At 38.5% G+C, this 27,228-nt stretch overlaps 1 protein-coding gene across 2 annotated transcripts; it reads right to left on the bottom strand.

Annotated features, from left to right (window-relative positions):
- On the bottom strand, positions 1-26,168 carry HMGCR (3-hydroxy-3-methylglutaryl-CoA reductase). 2 transcript variants are annotated; one of them, XM_031666237.1, is made up of 20 exons: positions 25,885-26,168; positions 20,016-20,203; positions 18,489-18,600; positions 18,121-18,208; positions 16,793-16,877; positions 15,148-15,253; positions 12,539-12,645; positions 12,312-12,428; positions 11,781-11,941; positions 11,415-11,662; positions 11,128-11,306; positions 7,693-7,887; positions 7,170-7,328; positions 6,861-7,018; positions 5,951-6,056; positions 3,566-3,736; positions 2,771-2,911; positions 2,527-2,685; positions 1,943-2,097; positions 1-1,794 (listed from the first exon to the last, which is right to left on the bottom strand). In XM_031666237.1, exons 1-20 carry the CDS (start codon positions 25,919-25,921, stop codon positions 1,740-1,742), a joined length of 2,727 nt encoding a protein of 908 aa, XP_031522097.1. In that variant the 5' UTR covers positions 25,922-26,168; the 3' UTR covers positions 1-1,739. The 2 variants fall into 2 exon arrangements, with proteins under 2 accessions (XP_031522097.1, XP_003899871.1); XM_003899822.4 differs by lacking the exon at positions 25,885-26,168 and adding an exon at positions 25,206-25,581.
- Between the last annotated feature and the right edge of the window lie 1,060 nt (positions 26,169-27,228).

Raw genomic sequence — 27,228 nt, 5'->3', positions numbered from 1 at the left:
TTGGTATTAACTTCCTTTTCATTATTTACTAAAACTAGAAAAAAAAGTATTCTATAACAAAATGTATACAATATAGTAATTGTACAAAACATTAATTTAGCAAGATATTAATTACAATCCTAAAATGAACACTCAACATATTTTTCACTGCCACTTCCATGAAAAGCTCAGAAAAAGAGTCACTGGCTAAAAAGTCACAACAAAAACAATTTAGGCTTTACGTACAACGGAAAAGGTAAATCTTCCACATTAACACCGCAGACGCAATCACTAAGAGGCTCTCCATGCTGCCGTGGTTTACTGGAATGTTCTTCAGAGTCCATCTTCTACAAGAGACATCATCAGCTTTCCAAGACCAACACTTGAAGCATTAGATGTAATACAAAATAAGGAGTTCTTTATTATTTATACAAAACTTGTACATTAAAAAAAAATTAAGATTCAATAACTCTGCTGATCCCCTGAGGAAGCTAAGAGCGTTCATGGGTCCATCAAAGAGCCCTCTGTAAATGTTTCAGTCACCAACCTCCTGGCCACAGGAACTAGGCCATTCACGTGGCTCCTTCACTGGCTCTGAAAGTTGACTTTCCCTTTCATTAGGCTCCGCAAGCAAGCCAGGGTTTCCTGGACAACCTTAAAGAACATTATCTTCTCTGGCCCAAGCTAGAGTATTTTATCAGTACACAAGTTGATTTTTATTTCTTGAACACTTCCAATAAACTAGCATAAGAAGCTTTATTACAACATATACAGATTTGATACAGTTTACAAAAAAAAAAAAAAAAACTAGATTTTTCAACTAAATAAAAATGTCTCTTAAGCAATTAAAGTTGGCTTAGAGAAACGGCGTTTTTCTTTCAAAACTGTGTTTCTCCATTGATTTCTAAGGTCCCAGTCTTGCTTGCATTTGACACTCACCCTCATCTAAGCAACATTTAAGAGCTCTGATATCTTTAGTAATGAATACAAAACCCAGTGTTTCTTAAAAGCCTAATGCTGAAAGACATGTTATAGCCAATCTAGACAAACATTTATATTTAAACAAAAGGCCTCTCTGAACAAATAGCCTGCGGAGATAAATGCAGTGATTTGTTTTCCTGACAGAACTATTTAGCACGTTTAACACATTATTCTGTAGTGTGGGAATAAGTGTTTCTTCCCTTGAAGAAAACAGGTCCCCTTCTGAAGAATAATGCTGATTACCCCCAAAATCAAAATAGACCAGCACCAAATGAAGAATTAATTTACAAATATGAACTTAGCTCTTACTTCTTGAAGTTCTACATCCCAGACTTAATAAATTAACTACAAAATCAGGAGTTTCGTCAGCTATAGTATAATTTTAAAATCCATTTTCAATCGGCAGGGGTGAGGGAGAAAGTCAATTGCACTGATCACCATGAACTTCAAGAATTTCATCAAAACTTTTTTCCCAGCTTGTATTTGCCTTCAGAGGTGAGCTGTAGATTACCATCTTTGATGCTTTAACGTACAATATTCTTGTTGAAATCTTTCCAAAGAGCACAGCATGTAAAGCACTAAACTGTGTTCAGATCTGAGGAATCTGCATGGAAAGAACCTGAGACCTCTCTGAAAGAGTCAAAAACCAAGTGGTTGTCTCAGTGATTACATCTATTCATCCTCAACAAGCCAATGCATTGAGCTTTTTTAATTCACAGATTTTATGTTAGTCCTTTCGAACCCAATGCCCGTGTTCCAGTTCAGAACTGTCAAGCTATTCAAGCTGTCTTCTTAGTGCAAGCTCCTTGGAGGTCTTGTAAATTGATCTTCGACCTATGGTAGAAAATGACAAAGTAGCAATATATAAACATCAGGAATGTAGAATTTTAACTTGGGACTACAGTAGCTGAGTAGTAAGTTTTTACACTGCATATTTTTTGAAATATAGGGAAAACATGTTAAATATATCTTTGGGTATTACCTGTTGTGAATCATATGACTTTTGACAAGATGTCCTGCTGCCAATGCTGCCATAAGTGACAATTCCCCAGCCATTACGGTCCCGCACACAATTCGGGCAAGCTGCCGGGCATTTTCCCCAGGATTATCTTTGCATGCTCCTTGAACACCTAGCATCTGTAGCCAGAGAGAGACACAGCAAGATTCACCCTTAAAATCATGAACAATTTCTTACTCAATCAACTAAAAACAGGGCAACTATAAATGGCATTAGAATAGAACTAGACTCCACTGGACGTACTAACTTTCCAAGACTTGACAGCCACGACTGACAGTGCATAACACCATAGCTAACATCATATTCACAGCCTCACTGGCAGTACCCTTTACTCAGTAGATGAACATTCATCTGCTCTCTTCATCTACTTTCTTATCTAAGCATAAGCTGAAACATGCCTATTTGGACACAATGGATTAGGCTGATATGACAAAAGAGTTTTGAAAAGACCAATTAAAATATAGAGGTGAGTGATACATAGTCTCAGCTAGAAAGAGAAACCCAGAGTTGGAACTAGGCATGTGAACTCTATGCCTGATACATCATACCTGCAAACAGGCTTGCTGAGGTAGCAGGTTGGTCCCACCGCCCACCGTTCCTATCTCTATAGATGGCATGGTGCAGCTGATATATAAATCTTCATTTGTGGGGCCACTTGCTTCCATTAAAGTAATACAGTTTGAACTACCAACATTCTGTGCTGCATCCTGGAAAAAAGAAAAGAAAAAATCTACAATATACTTCTTTCACTCAGAAAGACGTAACAAGGGAAGTGGAGGCTGGAGAGCTCACCTGTCCACAGGCAATGTAGATGGCAGTGACAATGTTTGCTGCATGGGCGTTGTAGCCTCCTATGCTCCCAGCCATGGCAGAGCCCACTAAATTCTTGTTAATGTTGACTTCAATCATAGCCTCTGTGGTAGTCTTTAATACCTAGAAAACAAAGCTGTGTACATTTAATGTTCCTCCAGAAGGTTCAGGGGAATGTTACCCAAATCTATCTTTCTGCATCTCCAGAAAACAAAGTTTAGATGTGGCCCCATTCAAGTTCTGTCCTCCATTAAAAAATAATAATTTAAAAAAAATCAGTAAAGTTTGTTCCTATGGGCCGGGCGCGGTGGCTCAAGCCTGTAATCCCAGCACTTTGGGAGGCCGAGACGGGCGGATCACGAGGTCAGGAGATCGAGACCATCCTGGCTAACACGGTGAAACCCCGTCTCTACTAAAAATACAAAAAAACTAGCCGGGTGAGGTGGCGGGCGCCTGTAGTCCCAGCTACTCGGGAGGCTGAGGCAGGAGAATGGCATAAACCTGGGAGACAGAGCTTGCAGTGAGCTGAGATCCGGCCACTGTACTCCAGCCTGGGTGACAGAGCGAGACTCCGTCTCAAAAAAAAAAAAAAAAAAAGTTTGTTCCTATGGATTAGATACACATAGGCAGGTGGCAAGGCACAACAGCCATCTTTGATGGAAAACACTGTCCCATATATTTAACTTTATTTAAAATGTTAATACTCCTTTACCCTAGTTTTAAATACAATTAAAGATTACAAAATAAAAAAGATAAGTTATCTATCCAGTCACTCACTTCTCTGACAACCTTGGCTGGAATGACAGCTTCACAAACAACAGATTTTCCTCTTCCCTCTATCCAGTTTATAGCAGCAGGTTTCTTGTCAGTACAATAGTTACCACTAACAGCTAGAATCTGCATTTCAGGGAAATACTCATGAAGTTTTGAAAGTGCTTTCTCTGTACCCTGTTAACAAGAACGCAAAACACACACATATTAAAATGCATGAAATATTCATCCTTATGAGAAGAATTTATTTGTATCTATGATATATTTCTAAGTGTAATAACTATACTTCAAAGAAACTGAGCACAAAAGTAACAGCTGTTTTATTAACCATCACAATTACTTTCTTGGTCAGGTATAGATTCCTAATGTGTTTCTTTCTTGGTAAGAAAACCAAGTTCTTTGTAGTCATTGTTGAATAGGATGTAGATAAAAAATGATAATGTTAAAAATACTCAATAAGGATACTTGTATTTATATGTCACTGGGGAATGAGTAATAAATTCCATCTTCTAATTATTCAGCTGTTACCTAAAACCCCAAGTAATGCAGTCTGTAAAGAGAAGTGAGTCATAAGAGTCGATCTTGTGAGGTGGAGTGTCATTGAGCTTTAATATACATAAAACACAAATAAGCTTTCCAATTACTTCCAATTAAACAGAATTAATTCAATTAACGACTCATACCTCAATAACCCAAAACATACTTATTGGCAATTTAAAAAATAATTTTATTGTGGTAAAACACATAAAATTTACCATCCTACCCATTTTTAGGTATACAGTGGTAAGTATATTCACACTGCAATGCAACAAATACCCAGCACTCTTTTTTTTTTTTTAAGTTTTGGGATATATGCACAGAATGTGCAGGTTTGTTACATAGGTATACATGTGCCATGGTGGTTTGCTGCACCCATCAACCTGTCATATAGATTTTAAGCCCCACATGCATTAGGTATTTGTGCTAATGCTCTTCCCCTTGCCCCCAAACCCCCGACATGCCTCGGTGTGTGTTGTTCCCCTCCCTGTGTTCGTGTGTTCTCACTGTTCAACTCCCACTTACAAGTGAGAAGGTGAGGTGTTTGGTTTTCTGTTCCTGTGTTAGTTTGCTGAGGATGATGGTTTCCAGGCTCATCCATGTCCCTGCAAAGGACATGATCTCATTCCTTTTTTATGGCTGCATGGTATTCCATGGTGTATATGTGCCACATTTTCTTTATCCAGTTTATCATTGATGGGCATTTGGGCCGGTTCCATGTCTTTCCTCCCAGAACTCTTTTCATCTCATAAAACAAAAACTCTGTACTTACTAAATAACAACCACCCATTTTCCCCTTCCCCAAACCCATGATAACCACCATTCTACTTTCTGTCTCTATGAATTTGACTATTCTGGACACCTGATTCAAGTGGAATGATATAGTATTTGTCTTTTTGTGACTGGTTTATTTCATTTAGCATAAAGTCATCAACGTTTATCCATGTTCTATCATGTGCTATAATTTCCTCCCTTTTTAAAGCTGAGTAATATTCCATTTTATATAGACATATACATACACACACATACAAATACATCTAATTTGTTGTCCATTCATCCAACAATGAACACTTAGGTTGATTCCAGTTCATGGCTATTATGAAAAATGCTGCTACAAACATAGGTGTACAAATATCTCTTTGAGAACTGCTTTCAGTTCTTTTGGGTATATGCCCAGAAGTGCAACTGCTGGATCATATGGTAATTCTATTTTTAAGTTGTTGAACTGCCATACTGTTTATTGGCAATGCTCCTTGACTTTTGATAGGTTTATTAGACTGTAAACCCCACATAAGTAGAAAATATCCTAAATTCAAAACGGACAGACGAACGGACGGGCAGACAGATGGATGAATGGAGTCAGGGTCTTGCTACATTGCCCAAGCTGGCCTCAAGCTCCTAGGCTCAAGCTAACTTCCCACCTCAGCCTACCATGTAGCGAGGACCACAGGTATGTGCCACTATGCCCAGCTATTTTTTTTTTTATTGCTTGTAGAGATGGCATGTCACTGTGTTGCCCAGGCTGGTCTTAAACTCCAGACCCCAAGCAATCTCCTTGCCTTGGCCTCCCAAAGTACTGGGATTATATTGCTGTTCTTAAAGACGAATCTTGACGTCTCTGGAAGAGGTCAGCTTCAAAGGTGGTCTCTTGACTAGATAAAGTTTTGAAATGTCAACACTAAGACTGTTCCCAGTCCTGAGTAAACTCAGGATATGTGTAATGCCAAGTCTAAATTAAATCTATCAAATGTAAGGAATACCAATCAACAAATGCCTGATTGATATAACATGAGTTATATCAATCAATATTTACCTTTTAATAAAAGTACTTTCAGATACTCTGCCTACACTTACCTTTGAAATCATGTTCATCCCCATGGCATCCCCTGACCTGGACTGGAAACGGATATAAAGGTTGCGTCCAGCTATACTTGTATGAAGTTTCTGTAGACGTGCAAATCTATAAATAAAAGATGCAAAGATTGTATTTTATTCTTTATTTATTTATTTATTTTTCTGAGATGGAGTCTCGCTCTGTCACCCAGGCTGGAGTGCAATGGCGTGATCTCAGCTCACTGCAACATCCACCTCCCAGGTTCAAGAAATTCTCCTGCCTTAGCCTCCTGAGTAGCTGGGATTACAGGCGCAGGCCACCATGCCCAGCCAATTTTTGTATTTTGAATAGAGACAGGGTTTTGCCATGTCAGTCAGGCTGGTCTCGAACTCCTGGCCTCAAGTGATCTGCCTGCCTTGGCCTCCCAAAGTGTTGGGCTTACAGGCATGAGCCACTGCGCCCAGTCACAATTATTTCTTAATAAACTTACACAGTTCACATAAAAACAAATGTGTTAGCTTGAACTATATTGTGGTTATCATTTGTATTGATTATGCTACTTTATAAATTTAATTTTCTTTATTTAAAGTAAGTCTATTATACTAATACTTCTCTCCTATCTGGAAAATCTTTTTTTCTAAGACAGTTCTCTCCTAGGCAAAGTAACAGTCTAATCAAAATTACTAGCTCACACTTTTTTTTTTTCTTACTAATTTACCTCTGTGGAGCTATTCATTTGAATCAAGATTCTTTTTTTCCCCCCAACCAAGCATAAATATTACTTATTTTAAATGAATAGCTTTAAAGTTGATATTCTGTTATGTGCTCTTAAGGAGGTAATATGTTAACAATTATGTTTGGTAATCACAGAAAATGACACTGGTTCTAAAATAAATAGATATAAATGTACATACAAATCCGCTCACACACCTGCTAGTGCTGTCAAATGCCTCCTTTATCACTGCGAACCCTTCAGATGTTTCGAGCCAGGCTTTCACTTCTGCAGAGTCACAAGCACGTGGAAGACGCACAACTGGGCCACGAGTCATCCCATCTGCAAGGACTCGGCTGCTGGCACCTCCACCAAGCTACACAGTATATGTTAGAGAAGCAAGCACATGTTACCCAAAAACGCTCATGCTTGACCCAAAAGGTATCAACTAATTGTCCTTAAAACTCTTCTCATTGCCTTGCCCATGATGTATTTTAAAACTGGCAAATATATAAATGCCAACTTACACCTATTGCTCTGCAGCCTCTATTGGTGCTGGCCACAAGACAACCTTCTGTTGTTGCCATTGGAACCTGAAATTCTTTTCCATCCAAGCAAAGGGGTCCTGCTACTCCAACAGGGATGGGCATATATCCAATAACATTCTCACAACAAGCTCCCATCACCTACAAGGTAAAGTCAGGCACCAAATGAAAATCTATATAGTAAAATGCACAAAAACTCATCTCAGCTTGTCATTAATAACTATCTTCAAACATAATCCTTTAGTATGTATTCTTTTTAAACAAAATTTTTAATTTACCTTTAAAAAGTGTTTACAATACTAAAATCTTTGAGTAATGACTATAAAAACAGGAAAAATATTTTTGATTTCTATGACCTACATCATAAGCAGAATAAAAAATTAGGGTAAAATGATTTAAAAGGAAAATGTTTTATAAAACTATGTACATATATGAAACTAATCAAGAAAAGAAAAAGATTAAAAACATACAAAGCAAACCTCTCTTAATCAAGAAAACAACATACCAAGGAGTAATTATAATCCCTGTAAGGTAGGTACTGGAGAGAAGAAGGTTCTGAAAGCTTTTTGGAAAGTAACTGTCTGCGAATAGATACACCACGCTCATGAGTTTCCATCAGAGTTTCCAACTTGTAGGCTGGGATATGCTTAGCATTGACTAACTGGATGATCTCAGCATCACTAAGGAATTTTGCACCTTTCTAAAGAAATGGAGAAAAAAATGAAATTGGGGTTAGAGAGAGAGATGAAACAGAAGGCTTGAAAGACTATAGTTCATGTTATAAACCATTTAATACACACAATGCTAAGTTAAAATAATGTAATTTTTAAATTAAATCACTGTAGTTTTTAATTAAAAGATACCTCCGGGGCCGGGCACGGTGGCTCAAGCCTGTAATCCCAGCACTTTGGGAAGCCGAGACGGGCGGATCACGAGGTCAGGAGATCGAGACCATCCTGGCTAACACGGTGAAACCTCGTCTCTACTAAAAAATACAAAAAACTAGCCGGGCGAGGTAGCAGGCGCCTGTAGTCCCAACTACTCGGGAGGTTGAGGCAGGAGAATGGCGTAAACCCGGGAAGCGGAGCTTGCAGTGAGCTGAGATCCGGCCACTGCACTCCAGCCTGGGCGACAGAGCGAGACTCTCTCAAAACAAAACAAAACAAAACAAAACAAAAAAGATACCTCCGCAAAATAACAATTCATTTAATACAAAAAATGCCAAACAAAAATAATATAAATACCATATCATTAGATTTTACAATACAAAGACAGGCTTGCACTAATACACCATAAAAAGAAAAATAAATGTGAATTTAGCAAGGTTTCAAGTGTGTGTCAGATGTAACAGCTATTGTTTAAACTCTAGTAAACTTTCTATTTTTAATATCCTGAACAGGCAAGATATTCACATGGTTTAAAAACTAAATATTAAAAGAGATATAACAAAAAGTCTTCATCCCATCTCTGTCTACCATCTGCCCAGTTCTTTGCTAACTACACATAAATAGGTACCGCTATTTTATTGTGTATCCATCCAGACTTTTTTATGCATGATTATAAATACACACACACACACACACACACACACACACACGCACGCATATATATGGGTATAAATTCACACAAGTGTTGGGCCAAAGGGTATGAACATTTATAATCTTATAAATTTTTATAATTTTTACAACTTTATTAATTTGAATTAACACTATCCAATTGCCTTCTCACCACCAATGTAAGAAAAGACCTTTCCAGGTTGGGGGCAGTGTCTCACGCCTATAATCCCAGCACCTTGGGAGGCCAAGATGGGCAGATCACCCGAGGTCCAGAGTTCGAGACCAGCCTGACAAACATGGAGAAACCCCGTCTCTACTAAAAATAAAAAATTAGCCAGGCTTGGTGGCACATGCCTGCAATCCCAGCTACTTGGGAGGCTGAGGCAGGAGAATCAATTGAACCTGGGAGGCAGAGGTTGCAGTGAGTCAAGATCACGCCACTGCACTCTAGCCTGGGCAACAACAGCAAAACTCCTTCTCAAAAGAAACAAACAACAACAACAACAACAAAAAACAAGACAAGACTATTCCCGACAACCTCAATAGAGTATGTTATTAAACCCTGGGATTATTGCCAATCTGATGAGTGAAAATATCTCAAGTACAATTTTAATTTGCAGTTCTCTTAGGATGAAGTTAATCACCTTTTCACATTTTTAAGAGCCACATGTACTTTCTTCCTGACAATAGACTGATTATATTATCTGCTTTTAAAAAATTAGATAAAAATTTAGTCTCATCAGTTTGCAGGAGCTTTTTATATATTAGAGATTAGCCCTTTAGCCTTAAACATAAATTGCCAATATTTTCTCTTGGTTTATTAGCTGTCTCTTGACTCTGCTTGTGGTGGTGATATACATACATATGCATACATACATATATACACACACATTCACAGTCACCACCTTCCACAAAACTGGTACCAGTAATTCAATTTTGTGACTACTACCTGTGGATTTATTCAAGGATCTTCTCTGCAAACACTAATATTAGTCTAATTTTTCAAAAGAATAGTAAGACAAACATTAGCTGGTGTATGTATTGTCAATGAAAATTCATTCATTCTCTTAAAGTTTACTGAGCACCTATGAAATCCAAAGCCTTCTCAAGACATGGACTTGGCCTTCTAAGAGCCTGATGTCTAATAATGGAGATATTCATGTAAATATGATATAAGCAACAAAGTACAACTGCCATTAAAAATGCACAGTCTCTATATAAAGGATGCTTCAGAAAAGAAAGGTTACTTCTGTTTGGCGGAATTGAGATAGATTTCACAGATGCTAGCATTTGCCCTGAAGGTGTGAACACCTGGAGATGGGGAGGCATGTCAGATGACAAAAACAATAGAAACCCAGAGTTGGGAACTGTGTTTAAAGAACAATGACTAAGTTCAGCTAAAAAGTATATGATTAAAGAATGCAGGCCGGGCGTGCAGTGGCTCATGCCTGTAATCCCAGCACTTTGGGAGGCCAAGGCAGACAGACCACTTGAGGCCAGGAGTTTGAGACCAGCCTGGCCAACATGGTGAAACCCCATCTCTGCTAAAAATACAAAAACTAGCCAGACATGGTGGCACATGCCTGTAATCCCAGTTACTCAGGAGGCTGATACACAAGAATCACTTGAACCTGGGAGGTGGAGGTTGCAGTGAGCCAAGATGGTGCCACTATACTCCAGCCTGGGTGACAGAATGACACTCTGTCTCCCAAAATAATAATAATAATAAAATAAAATTTCATTTGTCAAGTATACCTCAATAAAACTGGTGAAAAATTGCATTTTGCCAATAAATGTATTAAAATATATTTAAAAGAAAGAATTAACCATATTAAGCAGACATGGATGGAACATGATTATTTGCATGAAAGCATGAGTAGATTGATATGGTCATGTAGGTAGAAGACCCTCTTCAAATCTCAGGAAAAAAAGCAAGCTTCCTCATGGGTATCAAGCTTACAAAATAAAACAAACACTTTCTTGTATCTTTGAAACCTGTCTCTGTGTTAAACTCTTTCTAGGCCTCAACACACCTATGAGAATACAGTAGTCGCTCATCTCTGTGATAAACAGTAATAAACTAGAAAGAGTTTTCACTCTGGAGTCAGAAAATCTTGGACCCTGCTATCAGCTTTACCATTTCCTAGATGTACTACTTGGGGAAATTAAACATACTGGAACCTCAACGTTCTCATCGGGAAAACAGGTAATTCTACCTACCTCTCAAGATTGTGGGAAATAAAGAAAGAAGATAGTATCTGTTAGTTATGTTACACGGTGCCCAGAACTTAGCTGTAGTGTTCAGCAGATACTAGATTTTTCTTCCTTGAAAAAGCTCCTTTGTAATGAAAAATGCCACGTTGGAGTTTATGTATCGTCCTCACCTCTGCATTCCCAAGTATCTGCAGACATTCTTCGTTAGGCCGAGGTTCCCCGGGAAGTTCAATTTCAGGTTCCTGTGTCACCAGTACTGATGAAGTATCGAGTAAGGAGGAGTTACCAACCACAAATGTAGCTTTGTTTGGGGTATCTGTTTCAGCCACTAAGGGTTTTATAACCTCAACTGTTCAAGAGATCAAAAGAAATCTCACAACACGGCACAAAATTTTGAAAACATACTATTTTTTGAAGAAGCAATGAAGGACTGAAAGTGAAGAGAATAACAAGTTACCTTTTCTTTCTCGGTTTATCCCTGTCTCTTCCTCTATTGAATCACACTTCTGGTTATTTCTGACCAGCACAGGCTCACGTCTACAACAGTTGTCTGGGACTTTCTTTTGTGTCACTACAGGAGATGTGATAGGGTTTTTTAACGAGAGTGTAGATTCTGTCTCTGCTTGTTCAAAGAAGATGTACTTGACAGCCAGAAGGAGAGCTAAACTTAGGGTAATAACTTGTTCAATATCCATGCTGATCATTCTAAATAAAAGAAAGCAAATTAAAATATTATTCAGAAATGTAAAGGACACAATCTGAACTTATATTAGCATTGAGTACTATGATTAATATATCACAAAGTAGATATCAGTTAACTTACTTAGAGAGATAAAATTGCCAGAGGGAAACACTTGGTTCAATTCTCTTAGACACATTTTCATCCAGTCCTAAAGAAACCTTAGAAGTATCTGCTGTACTGTTTTGAGGAGAAGGATCAGCTATCCAGCGACTATGAGCATGAACAAGAACCAAGCCTAGAGACTGAAATAAAATTTTAAAAATAATGTATCCTCTGCATATCAACAGAACTTAAATTTCTTATCCCTAGCAAATGGACAACCAGACATTATCTCTCATAGCTTCCTCTTACCATGAAAAAGAAAGCCCCAAGCTTGCTATGCAACTAAATAAAGTAGTGACCCCACTGAACTACTGAAAACATCCCAAAGAACAGGCTTTCAAAGGGAGATAAGGTGGAGGAACTTAAAAAGTTTGCTTAGGAGAGAGGGGCTAATAAAGACCAGGGGGCGCAATATCATCGAATGAGCCAAAAATTGTAGAAAATAAGAAATCTTAAAAGAATGAGATTGGAAGTGAGGATACTAAAAGGAGAAGAAAACTATGTCATTACCATAATCATCTTGACCCTCTGAGTTACAGGATTTGGCTTATTTTCTTCTTCTTCTAAAACTCGGGCAAAATGGCTGAGCTGCCAAATTGGACGACCCTCGCGGCTTTCCCGAGAAAGCTACAAATTAAGTCAGTGTGACATTAGAAGGTACTGATTCTGTTCAGGTAAAATGAGGTAAGCAGAAATATTACTCTTCTACTAGTGCCATATGTAAGAACTGGTCTTACCTCTAATACCAAGGACACACAAGCTGGGAAGAAAGTCATGAACACGAAGTAGTTGGCAAGAACTGACATGCAGCCAAAGCAGCACATAATTTCAAGCTGACGAACCCCTGGTTAGAGAAAAATTAAAGATATAACTAGTAAAGTGTGTGTATTTTTGATGCTGCATGTATCACAAGGATATATTTGTCTTCCTGCAGGTAGACAAATACATGAAAATATCAATACATTAAGCTCCTTGCCATTTACTGGAAATAGAATTAGCAACTCAGAGGTGATGCCAAGCCTTAGGGAACAGCAGGAATAACCACAGAACTGTAAGTCCCTCAAGGGCAAAGCTCTTGCCTTCTCCCATGTCCCCAATATCACAATGCCAGGCAGAATCGTAGTGTTTAATACACAACTGATAAACATGTGTTTCCAACTCCTTTTTGTCAAGCAGTAGTGCCTTGTTATGAAATATGGAGCGTGCAAGCTACTCTAATGGAGCAAAACCCCAGTTACACTATTGATCTAATCCCACTTCTTAGGAGAAAAGCAATTTGCCAATTAACCAAGGATTTTTTATATAAGTAGAATATCCTGCCAGTTATGCCAGTCCTGATATAAGATCAAAATAATTATTTTTGGTGTACCAACAAACTCTAATTTCAATATAACCTCTATGATGGCTACTGAAGTTCTTATAATTTTGGTTATTTCATTGATCTGTTTGGAAAATGATATAATACAAAATGGCAACTCAAGATTAAAAATTAACAAACATAATCCACTACAAAATGCTTAAGGTATCATTTGGTAATCTCAAATAGAAAACAACCGAATTACAGAGGCTAGAAGAGACCTTAGATTACCACCAAATCCTTCTCTCTCACTTTACAAATAACCTTGAGCATAATAAAAAACATATTTCTGATGTCAAACATAACAATGCTTTGAAACATAAATTTAAATTGTCCTATAAAAACTGCTCACAAAAACTCAAAGTTGTATTTTATTTCCTAAATTTAAAGATATCATTTGACTGACTAGAACAAGCATATATTGTATATTTTTAATTACACAATTACCCTCAAATGTGGAAATTCAAGAGGCTACACAATCACAATAACAAAAGCATTATAAATCAAACTACATTTTAAACGGTAGCTGAATATAATCTTTTCAAACTTGAGGCCATCGAAACCATACTTGACCAATGCTTTCCTGACTTGACTATCTACTATTTCTCTCTGCACAATATTCACTCATGTTGTTGCCATATGCTCTCCAGGCATTCTTCCTTACGTTGTCCCCAGATAAGTCTCTCTATACACAAAGAAACAGCACCAATCCACATGCATCCAAGAAGCTAAGACTTTCTACTTTTTGTACTGGCTTTTTCAAAGGGTTACTTCCAAGTTAATATGTGTTAAATCTGTCCTTTTCTACCCTAACCCAAATCTCTAATTACACCATTTCTGTATAGCTGTAAATGTCTCACTGCCCTCTCCAACCACAAATCTAATCACTTCCTTTGTCTACTTTTCTGACCATATCATGACAAAACTCATCGCCCAACTGCTTTTCACATCATTATTATTTCAATGAATAACCCCGTGGTTTCATGGCCCAACTATTACTTCCTGGCGAATCCTCTTCTCATATATTCTTTTGTTTGAATAAAATCATACAAGTACATTTTCACCTGATCAACATTTTTTCTTGAGTGTAGTGCTGGTTACATGGCTATGTCATTATCAAAACTCATAAAATTGTACTCCCAAAAGTAAATTTTAAGGTAAGTAAATTTTTAAAATTAAAAAATATTTTATCTGCTAAATAAAATCTTTGTTGAATAAAAGAAATAACTAAATAATAATTTACTCTCAGAAAGTTAGAAGCAATATTACATTTTTAAAATACTATCCACTGAAAAGGCCTAAACTAATGACAGTAATTTACATCCTTAAAAGTTAGATAATTTACTTCTGAAAGAATGAGGCATCTCACTGAGGGCTCTAAGGTACCAGGAAATACACAGTAGTTAACTAAGTATGGTCTTTATGAGAAAGTCATAAAATATAGTCCTAATGATTAGGAGACCTTCACACACCATAATATATTCCTTCTGGCAAATTTCCATGCCAGGCTGTAATTTTTATTCTACATAATGAAGTCCTATGTTTGATATTAGTATCTAATTCTCTACTATCCAAATTAAGAATGAAGAAACATGTGTTGAAGCTAATGCTGGGTGCTTGCTGAGATGTACTGCTTACTACTGGATTAATATTTCCAATCACCTTATTAGGTGAATCTTACTCAGATCTGTCCAATTCCTGACTCTTTTCTCCCTACATGACAATTAAAACACAAAAAACCAAGTCACCAGTTGAGTCTAAGTAACAGCAGGGCCTGGAAGGTGTCTTCCAGACCAACCTTGGAATGCAATGTTGGTTAAAACACCAAACAAAAGAAAGCAAATGAACAAAAATATCACAAATATAATAAAAAATTTTAAGAGTAATTTAAAAGTCAGAATTTAACAATAAATAATACAAATCCAAGATGTTCTTTTTCCTCTTTAGTGACATACCTATTTTAAAATATGGCAAAAATTGCTTACAAACCTGACATGGTACCAACTCCAATCACAAGACATTCAACAAGAGCATCGAGGGTAAACGTTGGACCTAAAATTGCCATTCCACGAGCAATATTTTCCCTTACTTCATCCTAAAACGGATCAAACATATCAATGAGGGCAAGGGACAAAATAACTTTTTTAAATGTTAGAGCATCCTATGGCTTATATTAATACCAAATTACTATTCAAAGAGTAAAATATACAATATGATAAAACTAACAGGTAGTCAAGATAGAAAGTGTGATGGTATTATGACGGATTTAAAAATGAATTTTTTTTTCTTTTTTGAAATGGAGTCTCACTTTGTTTCCCAGGCTGGAGTGCAACATGCAATGGCTCGATCTTGGTTCACTGCAACCTCCGCCTCCTGGGTTCAAGCGATTGTCCTGCCTCAGCCTCCCGAGTAGCTGGGATTATAGGCACCCACCACCATGCCCAGCTAATTTTTGTATTTTTAGTAGAGACAGGGTTTCACCACGTTGGCCAGGCTGATCTCGAACTCCTGACCTCAGGTGATCTGCCTGCCTCGGCCTCCCGAAGTGCTGGGATTACAGGGGTGAGCCACTGCACCCAGCCAAATTTTTAAAAAAGAACATATAGTGCCCTGATTCCCTTTCCACTGAATAAGATATTACTTAGGAATATTCCTTTGAGGTCGCGCATTAACTCTGTCATTTAAATCCCACATAATTAAACCCTACAACATTCTATAGTTTTGCCTACCATGGCAGAAGCTTAGTTGCAAATTTTTTATGAGATCATATTAGTATTAATAAAACCAAACTCATTTCCTTGTTAACATGTTCAAATGACCATACACATTTATCAATAAATAATCAGGGCAGAATTGTGTACTATTTTATACTCAAAATGCTCTGATATAATATTGTTAAAAAGGTTAGGTTCTTCAAAGTGACTTATGAACATTAAGAAGAAACTTAAAATAGGAAATAACGCTAGTGTTAATTTAAGGGGTTTAAAAATAAGTCTGACCAGGCACGGTGGCTCACATCTTTAATCCCAGCACTTTGGGAGGCCGAGGTGGGTGGATCACTTGAGGTCAGGAATTAAAGACCAGCCCGGCCAACATGGCAAAACTCCGTCTCTACTAAAAACACAAAAATTAGCCGGGGATGGTGGTGCACGCCTGTAATACCAGCTACTCGGGTGGCTGAGGCTCTGAAGACTCCCTTGAACCCAGGAGAAGCCATGATCTCGCCACTGCACTCCAGCCTGGGCGACAGTGAGACTACATCTCAAATCAATCAATCAATCAATCAGCCCTGGGGTTCTCTTCCATTAGATCCTGTTCTGCTCTCTGATGTGTTTCACTAGGAAAATACTCTTATTTACCCAAAAATTATTACCATAATTTTTGAAAACTTTCAAAAAGAAAAATGGAGGCAATTCAAAATTCCAGTAGCTACAGAATCATAATTGAGTTGTTAGATAAAGGGGACTGTTCCTGGGGCACTTATAGAGACCAGTCTTGGGACTTGAGAATTAAACTTAAAACTTTGGGCAATTCTTAAATCCTGGACTATGAAGAAACTCTATTAATCCTTCCTATTAATGTAAACTGAAAAAAAGAATACTATTCACACTGCTATCTTATAAATAATACTTACCTGTGAGTTGGAACTGAGGGCAAACTTTGCTAATGCACTTGCTCTGGAAAGGTCAATCAGAAGTAGGAAAAAGGGCAAAGCTTCACTGGAAAAGAACAAAATGATCAGATAAATTTAATGAGAAAAAGTATGATTTAAAAAAAATTCTTTTTAGAACAAAACCTTTCCCCCTCTATATTGTATGATCCTGTAGTATGTGTACCTTTCTGCAGACAAAAAGGTATACCCTATATTTCTTTGGCATCCTCAAAGCTAAACATAACAGTTGCTCAAAGTATTTGTTAAAAATATTTTTAATGTTAAAATGTAAGTATATTTACATTTAAACACCTTTTGATAATTTTGTATCAAAAGATCATCCTTGGTAAAAAGTACCTCCTTGGATTACCATTAGGGGAAAAAAGTAGAATATATAAAAATTTTCATTAATCACCACCTGTGGAATGATAAACTAAACAAACTCTCTGGAAACTAAATTGGCAATGACAGCACTAAAAAGCTCTTTTAAAAAAAAAAAAAAAAAAGCAAAGCTCTAAAAAAAGCAAAACCACTGTCTCACTCCTAGGAATGTATCTGAAGAAAATGATTATGAATATGAACAAAAATGTAGTTACAAAAACAGTCATCAGAGTTGTTATTATTGAAAAAAATTAAATAACCTAACAGTCCAACATTAGATGATTAATAAACTACAAGATGTTTAGACAGAAGAGAATACATATAGCCATTACAAACAATTTAGTTTAACATTAAGGACACGGAGGCCGGGCACAATGGCTCACGTCTATAATCCTAGCACTTTAGGAGGCCAAGGCAGGCAGATCACTTGAGGTCAGGAGTTGGAGACCAGCCTGACCAACATGGCGAAAAACAGTCTCTACTAAAAATACAAAAATTAGATGGGCACGGTGGCAGGTGCCTGTAATCCCAGCTACTCAGGAGGCTGAGGCAGGAGAACTGCTTGAACCCAGGAGGCGGAGGTTGCAGTGAGCCAGGATCATGCCATTACACTCCAGACTGGGTGACGAGAGGGAAACTCCGTCTCAAACAAAAAAGCACAGGGAAAGATGTTGATAAACTATTATTATGCATAAAGAAATTATAAAACAATATATATGATGTCAGATATTTTCTTTAAGTATAAAAACAGTAGAAAAGGATATATGCCAAAATGTTAATAGTTAAGAAAATTAGCTAATAGTAAAATTATACAAAAAAATTCCCCTTATTTTCTTAACTTTTGAAAATGTGTGCCTTAGCAGCATGGGGAAGAAAAGTTTTTTAAAATGCATTTTGACAGAAAGTATATTTAGGTTTTAAATACTTACTTCAAGCCTGTCAATTCTTTGTCTAAGAAGTGAATGACAACTGTACTGAATACAAAGCTTGAGAAAATTGTGAAGAGGCCAGCAATACCTAAAATGACAAAAGTTCAATACTGAAAAACTTTTATCCTTTACTACACAAATAATAACAGTCTCACACAGTATTCTGAGATAATACTAGTTTTCTCCAAATTATTAAGGTTTCAAATTTCAGAATGTCTAACTGCCAATAATAAGGAAACTATTAAATGCATGCAGCACACTTTCAGCAACACACATATTTCCAAATACATGATTTGAATGAACAGGTTTATTTCTACAGCACATCAAAAATCTCATGACACCAGAAGTTAAACATGTAAAACTATTACCCAAAATATATTTTGATCCAAGTTGACGTAAATTCTGGAACTGGAAGTAAATATACAGGATTGCTATGCATCGTGTTATTGTCAGAATTATAATGTCACTGCTCAAAACATCCTAATAGGAGAGAAAGAAAAGGAAATTCCAATAGCTCTGACTTTTAAAATAAGCAATCAAAACTAAAAATTTTTATTTTGCATGTGCAATTCATTTATATATTGTCATGAGAACATAAATGTAAGCACAATACAAGTCCAATAAAAATATCAAACATGCAAATCAAAAATTAAATCCAACTTTTAATCAAACCACTGTGGTAAGTTAATACATCACTGCAATTTTTTTTTTTTTTTTTTGAGACAGGGTTACATGCTGTTACCCAGGCTGGAGTACAGTGGTGCAATCACAGCTCACTGCAGCCTCGACCTCCCAGGTTCAAGGGATCCTCCTGCCATGGCCTCCAAACTAGCAGGACTACAGGTGCATGCTACTACATCCAGATAATTTTTTATTTTTTTTATTTTTTTATTTTTTGAGACGGAGTCTTGCTCTGTTGCCCAGGCTGGAGTACAGTGGCGCGATCTCGGCTTACTGCAAGCTCCCCCTCCCGGGTTCACGCCATTCTCCTGCCTCAGCCTCCCGAGCAGCTGGGATTACAGGCGCCCGCCACCATGCCCGGCTAATTTTTTGTATTTTTTAGTAGAGACACGGGTTTCACCGTGTTAGCCAGGATGGTCTCGATCCCCTGACCTCGTGATCCACCTCCCTTGGCCTCCCAAAGTGCTGGGATTACAGGCGTGAGCCACTGCGCCCAGCCTTTAATTTTTTTTAAAGACTTGGTCTTACTATGTTGCCCAGGTTGTCCAGGCTGGTCTTGAACTCCTGGGCTCAAACAATTCTCCTGCTTTGGCCTCCAAAAGTGTTGGGATTACAGGCATGAGTCACTACACCTGGCCCACACTCATTTTTGACTATTAGTTACTTATAAAAGATGTATTTCTCAAATAAAGTCAATTACACTCATTTGTGAAGAGAACGCAAAATAATAGTATTTCCAGTGCATTCCATATAAACAGAAATTTGAGGTAAGTTCCTACATACTAAAGATTTTACTTGGCCGAGCGCGGTGGCTCACGCCTGTAATCCCAGCACTTTGGGAGGCCAAGGTGGGGGGATCACGAGGTCAGGAGATCGAAACCATCCTGGCTAACACGGTGAAACCTCGTCTCTATTAAAAATACAAAAAATTAGCCGGGTGTGGTGGCGGGCGCCTATAGTCCCAGCTACTCTGGAGGCTGAGGCAGGAGAATGGCATGAACCTGGGAGGCGGAGCTTGCAGTGAGCCGAGATCGTGCCACTGAACTCCAGCCTGGGCGACAGAGGGAGACTCCCTCTCAAAAAAAAAAAAAAAATTTTTACTCATAACTTTTAAAAATTATGTGGTCCCTAAAGGGACCATATAAGGACTTAAGGGCTCTTTAGAAATTGAAAATGTAATTTACTTTAGTCAATATCAAATTAACTTCACTAACCTCTTCAAACTTTGGACATTCATAATTCCAACCACAGATCTTATTGTTACCAGTAAACATGTTCATGGACATCATGCAGATGGTCAGTGTCACTGTTCCCACTATGACTTCCCAGGGATGGGAGGCCACGAAGAGGCCATGCATTCGAAAAAGTCTTGACAACATTGTAGATACAGAATCCGTGGATCCTGGAAGGAATATCAAGTGTGAACACTTAGTATACAGCTCATTGTATTTTTAGCAAAAGATTTTAAGGAAGAGTGTGCTATACAGCTCACTGTAGTTTTAGGAAAAGATTTTAAGGAAAAGTATGCTATAAACCCTGCTTTGTATGCACAGTGTCCTATACATATGACTATTTGATACTGTTCCTTATAATTCTGGAAAATAATTATAAAATTAAGAGAACTATGTTATTACTTCTTCACTCAAACAATAAATCCTTTACTACTCACTGGCAACCAACTTTAAAGCAGTCATTTCTTAAAAATTATATGAATTCAAACATTTAAGATAAACTCGACCTTATTACCTGAGCCTTGCAAGTAGAAGAGCAATCAAGCAGAAAACACAAGTGAGAAACAGCTATTCACATTTTCTAATTACCGAGATATAAAATGCATGTTAAGTATCTTCTTCATCATCTACATTCTGATTACACAAAAGGTAAACACCAAAGAATCTACTTGTTGAGTGTCCTGCTATAAATCATGTTAGTTTATAAGATCCTCAAGGGCAGGGACCTCTTGTACTTTTTCATTCCATAAAACATATGGCAGAATGTCACTAGCAAAAGGATGTTTAATAAAACCTTCCTAACATTGCTGTCAACAGAAAAAGTCTTTTCTGATAGATGTTTCTACATTAATAAAACAGGGTAAGAATTTTGCTGTGGTGGCTGCTTTTCTTCTAGCAGAATCATCAACAGTAGTGCTAGAAGACCAGTAGAAAAGCATTAGACATGAAAAGCTCCCAACTTTCACAACTAATCAAAAGCTAGAACAGTAGTAGAAGAAGATGACTGGCTGAAGTATCTGTATATGGCATTCAAAAAAATTCCCAATAGAACACATAGAAGATTTTGATCTAGTGAGTACCATGATTAAATTTCCTGTTTGCTAAATACTAATTCTGATATTCTACTTTGAAAAAATCTTATATTACCATTGGTCTCCACAAATAAACCTACAAGTCTTACTTCTTTCCCTGAAATTAATGCCTGTGATAAAGCATATTAGTAACCCGCAAAAATCAACAAAAAGACTTAAAAAGTAAGCTCATTAACTGCCACACTAGCAAGAATTCAAATGAATCTCACATTTAGTAATAACTAAGAAAGTGATTCATCTGTTGAAGACAGACTATAAAAAGGCAATCAAGTAAGAGAAAGAAAGCATTTATCTATTTATAAAAGGTTGGAGAAAGACCAAAAAAAAAAAGAAAAAAAAAAGAGTAGCTTTAAGGAACCAAAGCAAATATCAAGTGTCATCTCTCACTGCATCACTCCATGTTCTCTACATTTCAGCCATACCACGCCACTAGCTGAATAGTTTTCAAACCGTTGATCCACAACAACTGGATCAATTAGATCATGACATCAATTTCGTCAATAAGAACAAACATTTTTAAATAAAATTAAATAGAAAACAGTATTATAAAAAATAGCTGTTGGGTAAGCCAGGTAGTATGGGTAGGTATTATTTCTTAAAACTATGTTTCAAGAAACTATCCATATGTAAGTGTGTGTCTGGCTTTTAAATTAACATGTATTTCCTACCATGGGTCAGTTTTAAAAAGCTGGCAGTACCTAAAGGAATATAAATGTGGCATGTACCTGCCTGTGTTTACTCATGCTTTTTCAGCCTTCCACCCTGAGTCTTATTCATCAATTTACCCTCCAGCACCTTGCACTCACACATAGCATTGCTCAACAAATGCTGGCTTAAATTCTTAAACTATAGTAGCATGTGTTTTATGACACATCTTGAAACAGATCTAAAGATGACTTTTTTTTAAGGCACCTAGATATGGATGTAACCCATGCCCTCTAGTTTAAGGCTAAATGCAGAGCATTCAGGGAATATATTAATGGGGTATGGGAAGGAGAAACATTTTACATACAGGTTGAGTATCCCTTATCCAAAATGCTTGGGACCAGAAGTGTTTTAGATTTGGGATGTTTTCGAATTTTGTAATATCTGCATTACATTTACTAGCTTACCATCCCTAATCCAAAATCCAAAATCCAAATTCCAAATGCTGCAATGAGCATTTCCTTTGAGTGTCAGGTTGGTGCTAAAGAAATTTCAGATTTTGGAGCATTTTGGATTTCAGATCTTCAGATTAGAGACAGTCAACTTGGAACTATCCTGGAAAACGTAAAACAGCAACAAAATACTTTCTATTAAATTAGCAGGTACTTGGACTTAAAATATTGGAAATCTTTAATCAAATCTTAGATTTGAACCCTACTTAATTATAACCAAAAGACTCACTAAAAGTAAAAGGCTAGATTTTCATGATGGCATTCTATCACATAATTTCTGTCTTACATTTAAAACACAACTCTACCAAGTGTTCTACAGGATCAACTAGCATCGAAGTTCCAGAAAGTAAATTAACTATGTGTTTCAAAATTAGGTCAAAATTATTTCTAACTCTCTTTCCCTGCAAAAAAACACTTCAGCTCAGATTTTTCCTCATTATGCCAATCAGATTCCATTATTATTAAAAACTTAATTCATTTGAATTAAAATCTTAGCTGCAACCCTGTAGGAACACTAACTTGTGAACAAATTGGTTTAACATCATAAACCCATAATTATACATTAGACACATTATGTATTCCCTCAAAAGATTTTATGGTGGCATTGTAATTCTGGGACTTTTTTCCCAGGTGTAAAGTCATCTTTGCAATATTCAAGGAAAAAAATTACACATGACCCTGTCAGCCACCCCTAAACACAGAAAACCCCACCTATTTGGAAACAAACAGAGCAATCTTATAAGGGTGTGTCAAAAGCAACCATAATTATAAACAATCTCATTTCTCATGAACATCCTCCCCATTGCCCTGTGATTATGCAAAGCATTTACATGCCATAGAATTCAATCTTCCACCTTCATCAGCAGTTGCAAATGGAACAAGCAGGCTACAGGATAGCTCCTGCAAATTGAGTTGATGGTATTTATGCAACACTGCAATAAAAATTAATTTCACTTAAAGAAATAAAACAAATAGGCAAGGTATGCCTTACTTATTCAGACTAAAAAGTATGCTCCAAACATTTTACAGATTCTTTAAAAGAATGGATAATTCTTAAATGTCAATCCAATCTGCTACAGAAACCACCTACCATCACCAACTGCAGAAAAGGATGTTTTGGCATCCTACTTCCTCCTACTCAGCACTCCGCCTGCATTGCACATTCCAGTATTTGATTATATACTGTCTTACAGTGTTCTCAAATTAATTAAATGTGTACATTTTGTCTCTTTGAAGGCAAGAACTGCGTCTTATATGGCAGTCATTTTCAATCCCAAGAGGATCTAGCATTCTGCTGCTCAAGCTGGTATTCCAGAAAGAAGGGAAAAAAAAAAAATCTTGCACTGGCAATCAGGAAACCTGGATTCTATACCCAATTAGCTCACATTCTATTACATGCTGTTTTTATGTCATATCTCTTCTCTTCATTCACTTATGAAGCTAGAGCTCCAAAGTTCTCTGACAAAGATAAGTATTAAATGGAATCATACGAAACTGCTATTTTTGTAGGTTAGCTGAATTTTAAATACTGGCAATTTCACATGGGTCAACCTAAGTAGACCATGTGATTCCATAATGTGGCTATCTATAGTCTAGAAACTAGACCATAAAGGAATAATACAAAGAGTGTGTGCATGCAGGCATATTCACTTATCTTGAAATGGTTATCCCAAACACCTGACAATTTTCATGTTAATGCTGTAACCTATGTGCAATTTTGTTTAACCTTCATGTTACTAATTCCCATTTGTCTTGACCACCAAGTTTATCATAAGTTCTGGAAGAACACTACAACAAAGCAGGCCTACAAAATCCAGTCTATGCCCAAAGTACTGTCCAGGCCTTTGCTAGATTATCTCTAAATTGCAAAATGCCTTTCATTGCATGGAGACGAAAATAAATTCATAAGTAAACAAAAAGTACATTCTCTACCTTGTGGGACGCCGAAAACATGCACATTTAGTATAGCCCAGAAATAAATGTTTCCTAGGACTCTGCAGGACCATGTCTAAGAAGGCATATCCTCAAATCCTGAAATATTTCAAACGACTACTTAAGAATGAAGTACATCGACCTCCTCCTACTGCAGAAATTAACTGTTCTATATTTTTATCTCCAAGATACATTTTTCCTAAAAGAACATCAGCACCAAGGAGACTACGCCCCTTACCAAAAAAAAAAAAAAGAAGAAGAAGAAGAATCTTTTGAGTCCTTGTGCGAATCCCCACGTTGGGTTCCGCATCCTCTCAAGCCGTTCTCCTGTAAATAACCGGACACATCTACACCAATCCACGGTTCTTTATGGTTCTAAGTTAGTTAGCAGCATTTACAGAGATCTTTCCTGTCACGTAAAAGAAAGGAGCTAACGAACAGCAGCTCCTGGGCGTGAATGCCCGGATCCAGCAGGCGCGCTTCTCCCGTCTGCCCTGCGAGCTGCCAACCCAGAAGCCCCACAGACCCCTAGCATTTCTCGAATCCAGGGGCCTCCGAGGTCACCCTGCCTGACACCCTTTCTGCCCCGATTATCGCGACAATGCAGCCAGCACTGCCTACTCTGAACACGGCCGATGAACGCGGCTACGCCCCGCGGGTCCACAGATGATGACCGCAGTCACCAAGAGGCCAGACCGCCGCCCGCCTCTCAAGCCCAGTTCGGGACCCTGGGTTCCTCCGGCACTGGTGCCGGTCGCCGCTCGGCCTGCCGGGCCTCAAGGACATTCCTTGCAGTCCCCGCGGGTCCGGGCCGCCACACCAACAAAGCGCAACCGCAGCACCCTCCAGGTCCGCAGGAGCTGCCGGCAGCCACTTCCCAAGGCCGAGGGAAGCTCCAGAATTGCCACCAAAATAGCCCAAACCCCGCTCCCACCCATCTCGCCCCGCTCCCCGCCGCCCCGGCCCCGCTTCTCGGCCACCAGCCGCCTCACCTCCAGATCTCACTAGAGGCCACCGAACCCCGGCGCCGGTGCTCCGCCCGTCTCCAGTCAACGGAGACACGGAGCGGAAGGAACACTCGCCTTACGCACGCGTGGAGCCGGACGAGCCTTCGACCAATAAAAGAGGATCGTTCGATTGTCTAGCCAATCGCCTGGGGGCTGCTCGGCCTGACGGCGCTACGTCACGAACGGTCGCCTTAACAACCGCCCACAGCTCTCTGCAGGGCCAAGAACAGGCACCGCACCATCTCTCACCACGGCCCGGCCAACCAATAGCCGTTCGAGTCCCAGCAGTAGGGCCTGCCTATTGGCCCTAGAGGCGTGGGGGCGCAAGCATGGCAGCTGCCTAGGCGAAGGCGATAGGGGACCTGGCGGGTGGAGTGTCCCACAGCCCCAGGGCCTGACCCGTGGTCGTCCTGGCTGTGAGAGTACAGTGGGAGGCAGTTATAGGAAGCAGAATTGAGCGTGAGGGAAAACGCAGGGTCAGGTCGATGACTGAAAGCTCAGTTACTAGCGCGGGAGAGATGGAGGGAAGTGGAGGCGGCCATGAAAAAAAGAGGAGTATAAAAAAGGCAGTGGCAGCGACGGGCACCTCAAACCTATAACTGGCCGGTAGCCGAAACCAGCGGTTTCCCGAGATTTACCCGTTACTGTAAATGGCTCCGGTTACCTGCATCTCTCTGTCTCGTGTAGGACATCCATTGCATGCTGGATTCGCTCTGAAATGTGCCTCTCCTGCGTCTTCTCTGCGTTCCTTCTGCTCTCCACCTGGTGCAGGGCTTTATTATCTCTTACTTAAAACAGTGCAATAGCCTCTCCAAACTGGTCTTCCCAGTCTTAGACGCACTCACTTTCCAACCTCTCCGGCACAACTCCCACACGCAGTATGTGGCATACTACTTCCTATTATGCCATAGACCCAGATCAGCGTTTCTCATTGTCTACTGGATTAAAGAAAGAACCTGTCACCACTAATATGGCCCCACCATACATTTCAGACGTATCTCTACTTTCCTGTGCGAACCTTGCAGTTCAACCAGGAGTAACTGGCCCTTCTTCAGTCACACTCAGTACCTTTTTACCTCCCCGCTTATGTTCTCTTTGTTTACCTTGGATATGCCTACCCATTTAAACTGTTGAGATCCTAAATATCCCTTAAGGGCTTTTTCATATACCACCTCCTTTTCTAATTCCCTCAAACACATCATCACTGCCGACCTTGAAAACCCATAAAATTTCCGTAATATTTTTTGACTTGCCTTACTATCGTATGTGGAAATGTATTAAGGACAGGAATAGTATTGCACTCAATTTTTAAAGCCCATATTTTGAAACACAGTACCAGGAAAACACTAAACACTCCCTAGTTTTAATAAATGATTATAGATTGTTATAATCCTTATATAATAGGTATTATTCCCATTTTACAAAACAGTAAAACTTAAAGTTTGTCAAGCAACTTGCTGTAGATCACATAATGAGTAAAACTGGAATTTGAACCCAGATCTAATGCTTACGCTGGTTCTACTGTTCCCCACTGCCTCCGTGTAAGACCTTCATTCATATCTCTTTACCAAATGTTGTGCCTTTGAAATGCTCATTATGTGGATTACACTGTGGTTGGCATGGGAGATATAGTGACAAACATGACAGATATGGTGCCTGCCTTTATGAACCTTGCACAGTAAAGAGAACAGGTGAACTACCCGAAGATTGCAGTGTTCTCTTAGCAGCCTTGTTGAGAGAGAGAGAGAGAGAGAGAGAGAGAGAGAGAGAAAAGTGTATAAGTACCAAGAGCCTAGAAGCTGTCATATTTTTAATGCCGCTACAAGTCTCAAGGGCCAAATATCTCAGAAGTTACTGATTGTACACATGCCTACTAATGTAATTCAAATAAGGACTATAAAGCTGTTACCAAAACAGGCTTTAGCCCAAGATTTAGAAATTTTCATTCCCAAACTGCCTAATTGAGAACTCCAATAGTAATATGAGTTCAAAAGCAAGCAATAAAGAA

The sequence above is a fragment of the Papio anubis genome, chromosome 5, assembly GCF_008728515.1.
Source record: "Papio anubis isolate 15944 chromosome 5, Panubis1.0, whole genome shotgun sequence".
Taxonomy (NCBI): Eukaryota; Metazoa; Chordata; class Mammalia; order Primates; family Cercopithecidae; genus Papio; species Papio anubis.
Note: the sequence above shows the minus strand (reverse complement) of the source record. Positions and strands in the feature narration are given on the sequence as shown.

Bases quoted from the DNA above. Each gene is read 5' to 3' on its own strand.
- HMGCR (XM_031666237.1), bottom strand. From the start codon at position 25,921: ATGCAATGGATGTCCTACACGAGACAGAGAGATGCAG. The intron at 7,888-11,127 runs GTGAGGACGATA...CCATTTCTTTAG, and splicing joins AGATACTTGGGAATGCAGAG to AAAGGTGCAAAATTCCTTAG. The intron at 2,098-2,526 runs GTATGATGTATC...CTCTGGCTACAG, and splicing joins CTCAGCAAGCCTGTTTGCAG to ATGCTAGGTGTTCAAGGAGC.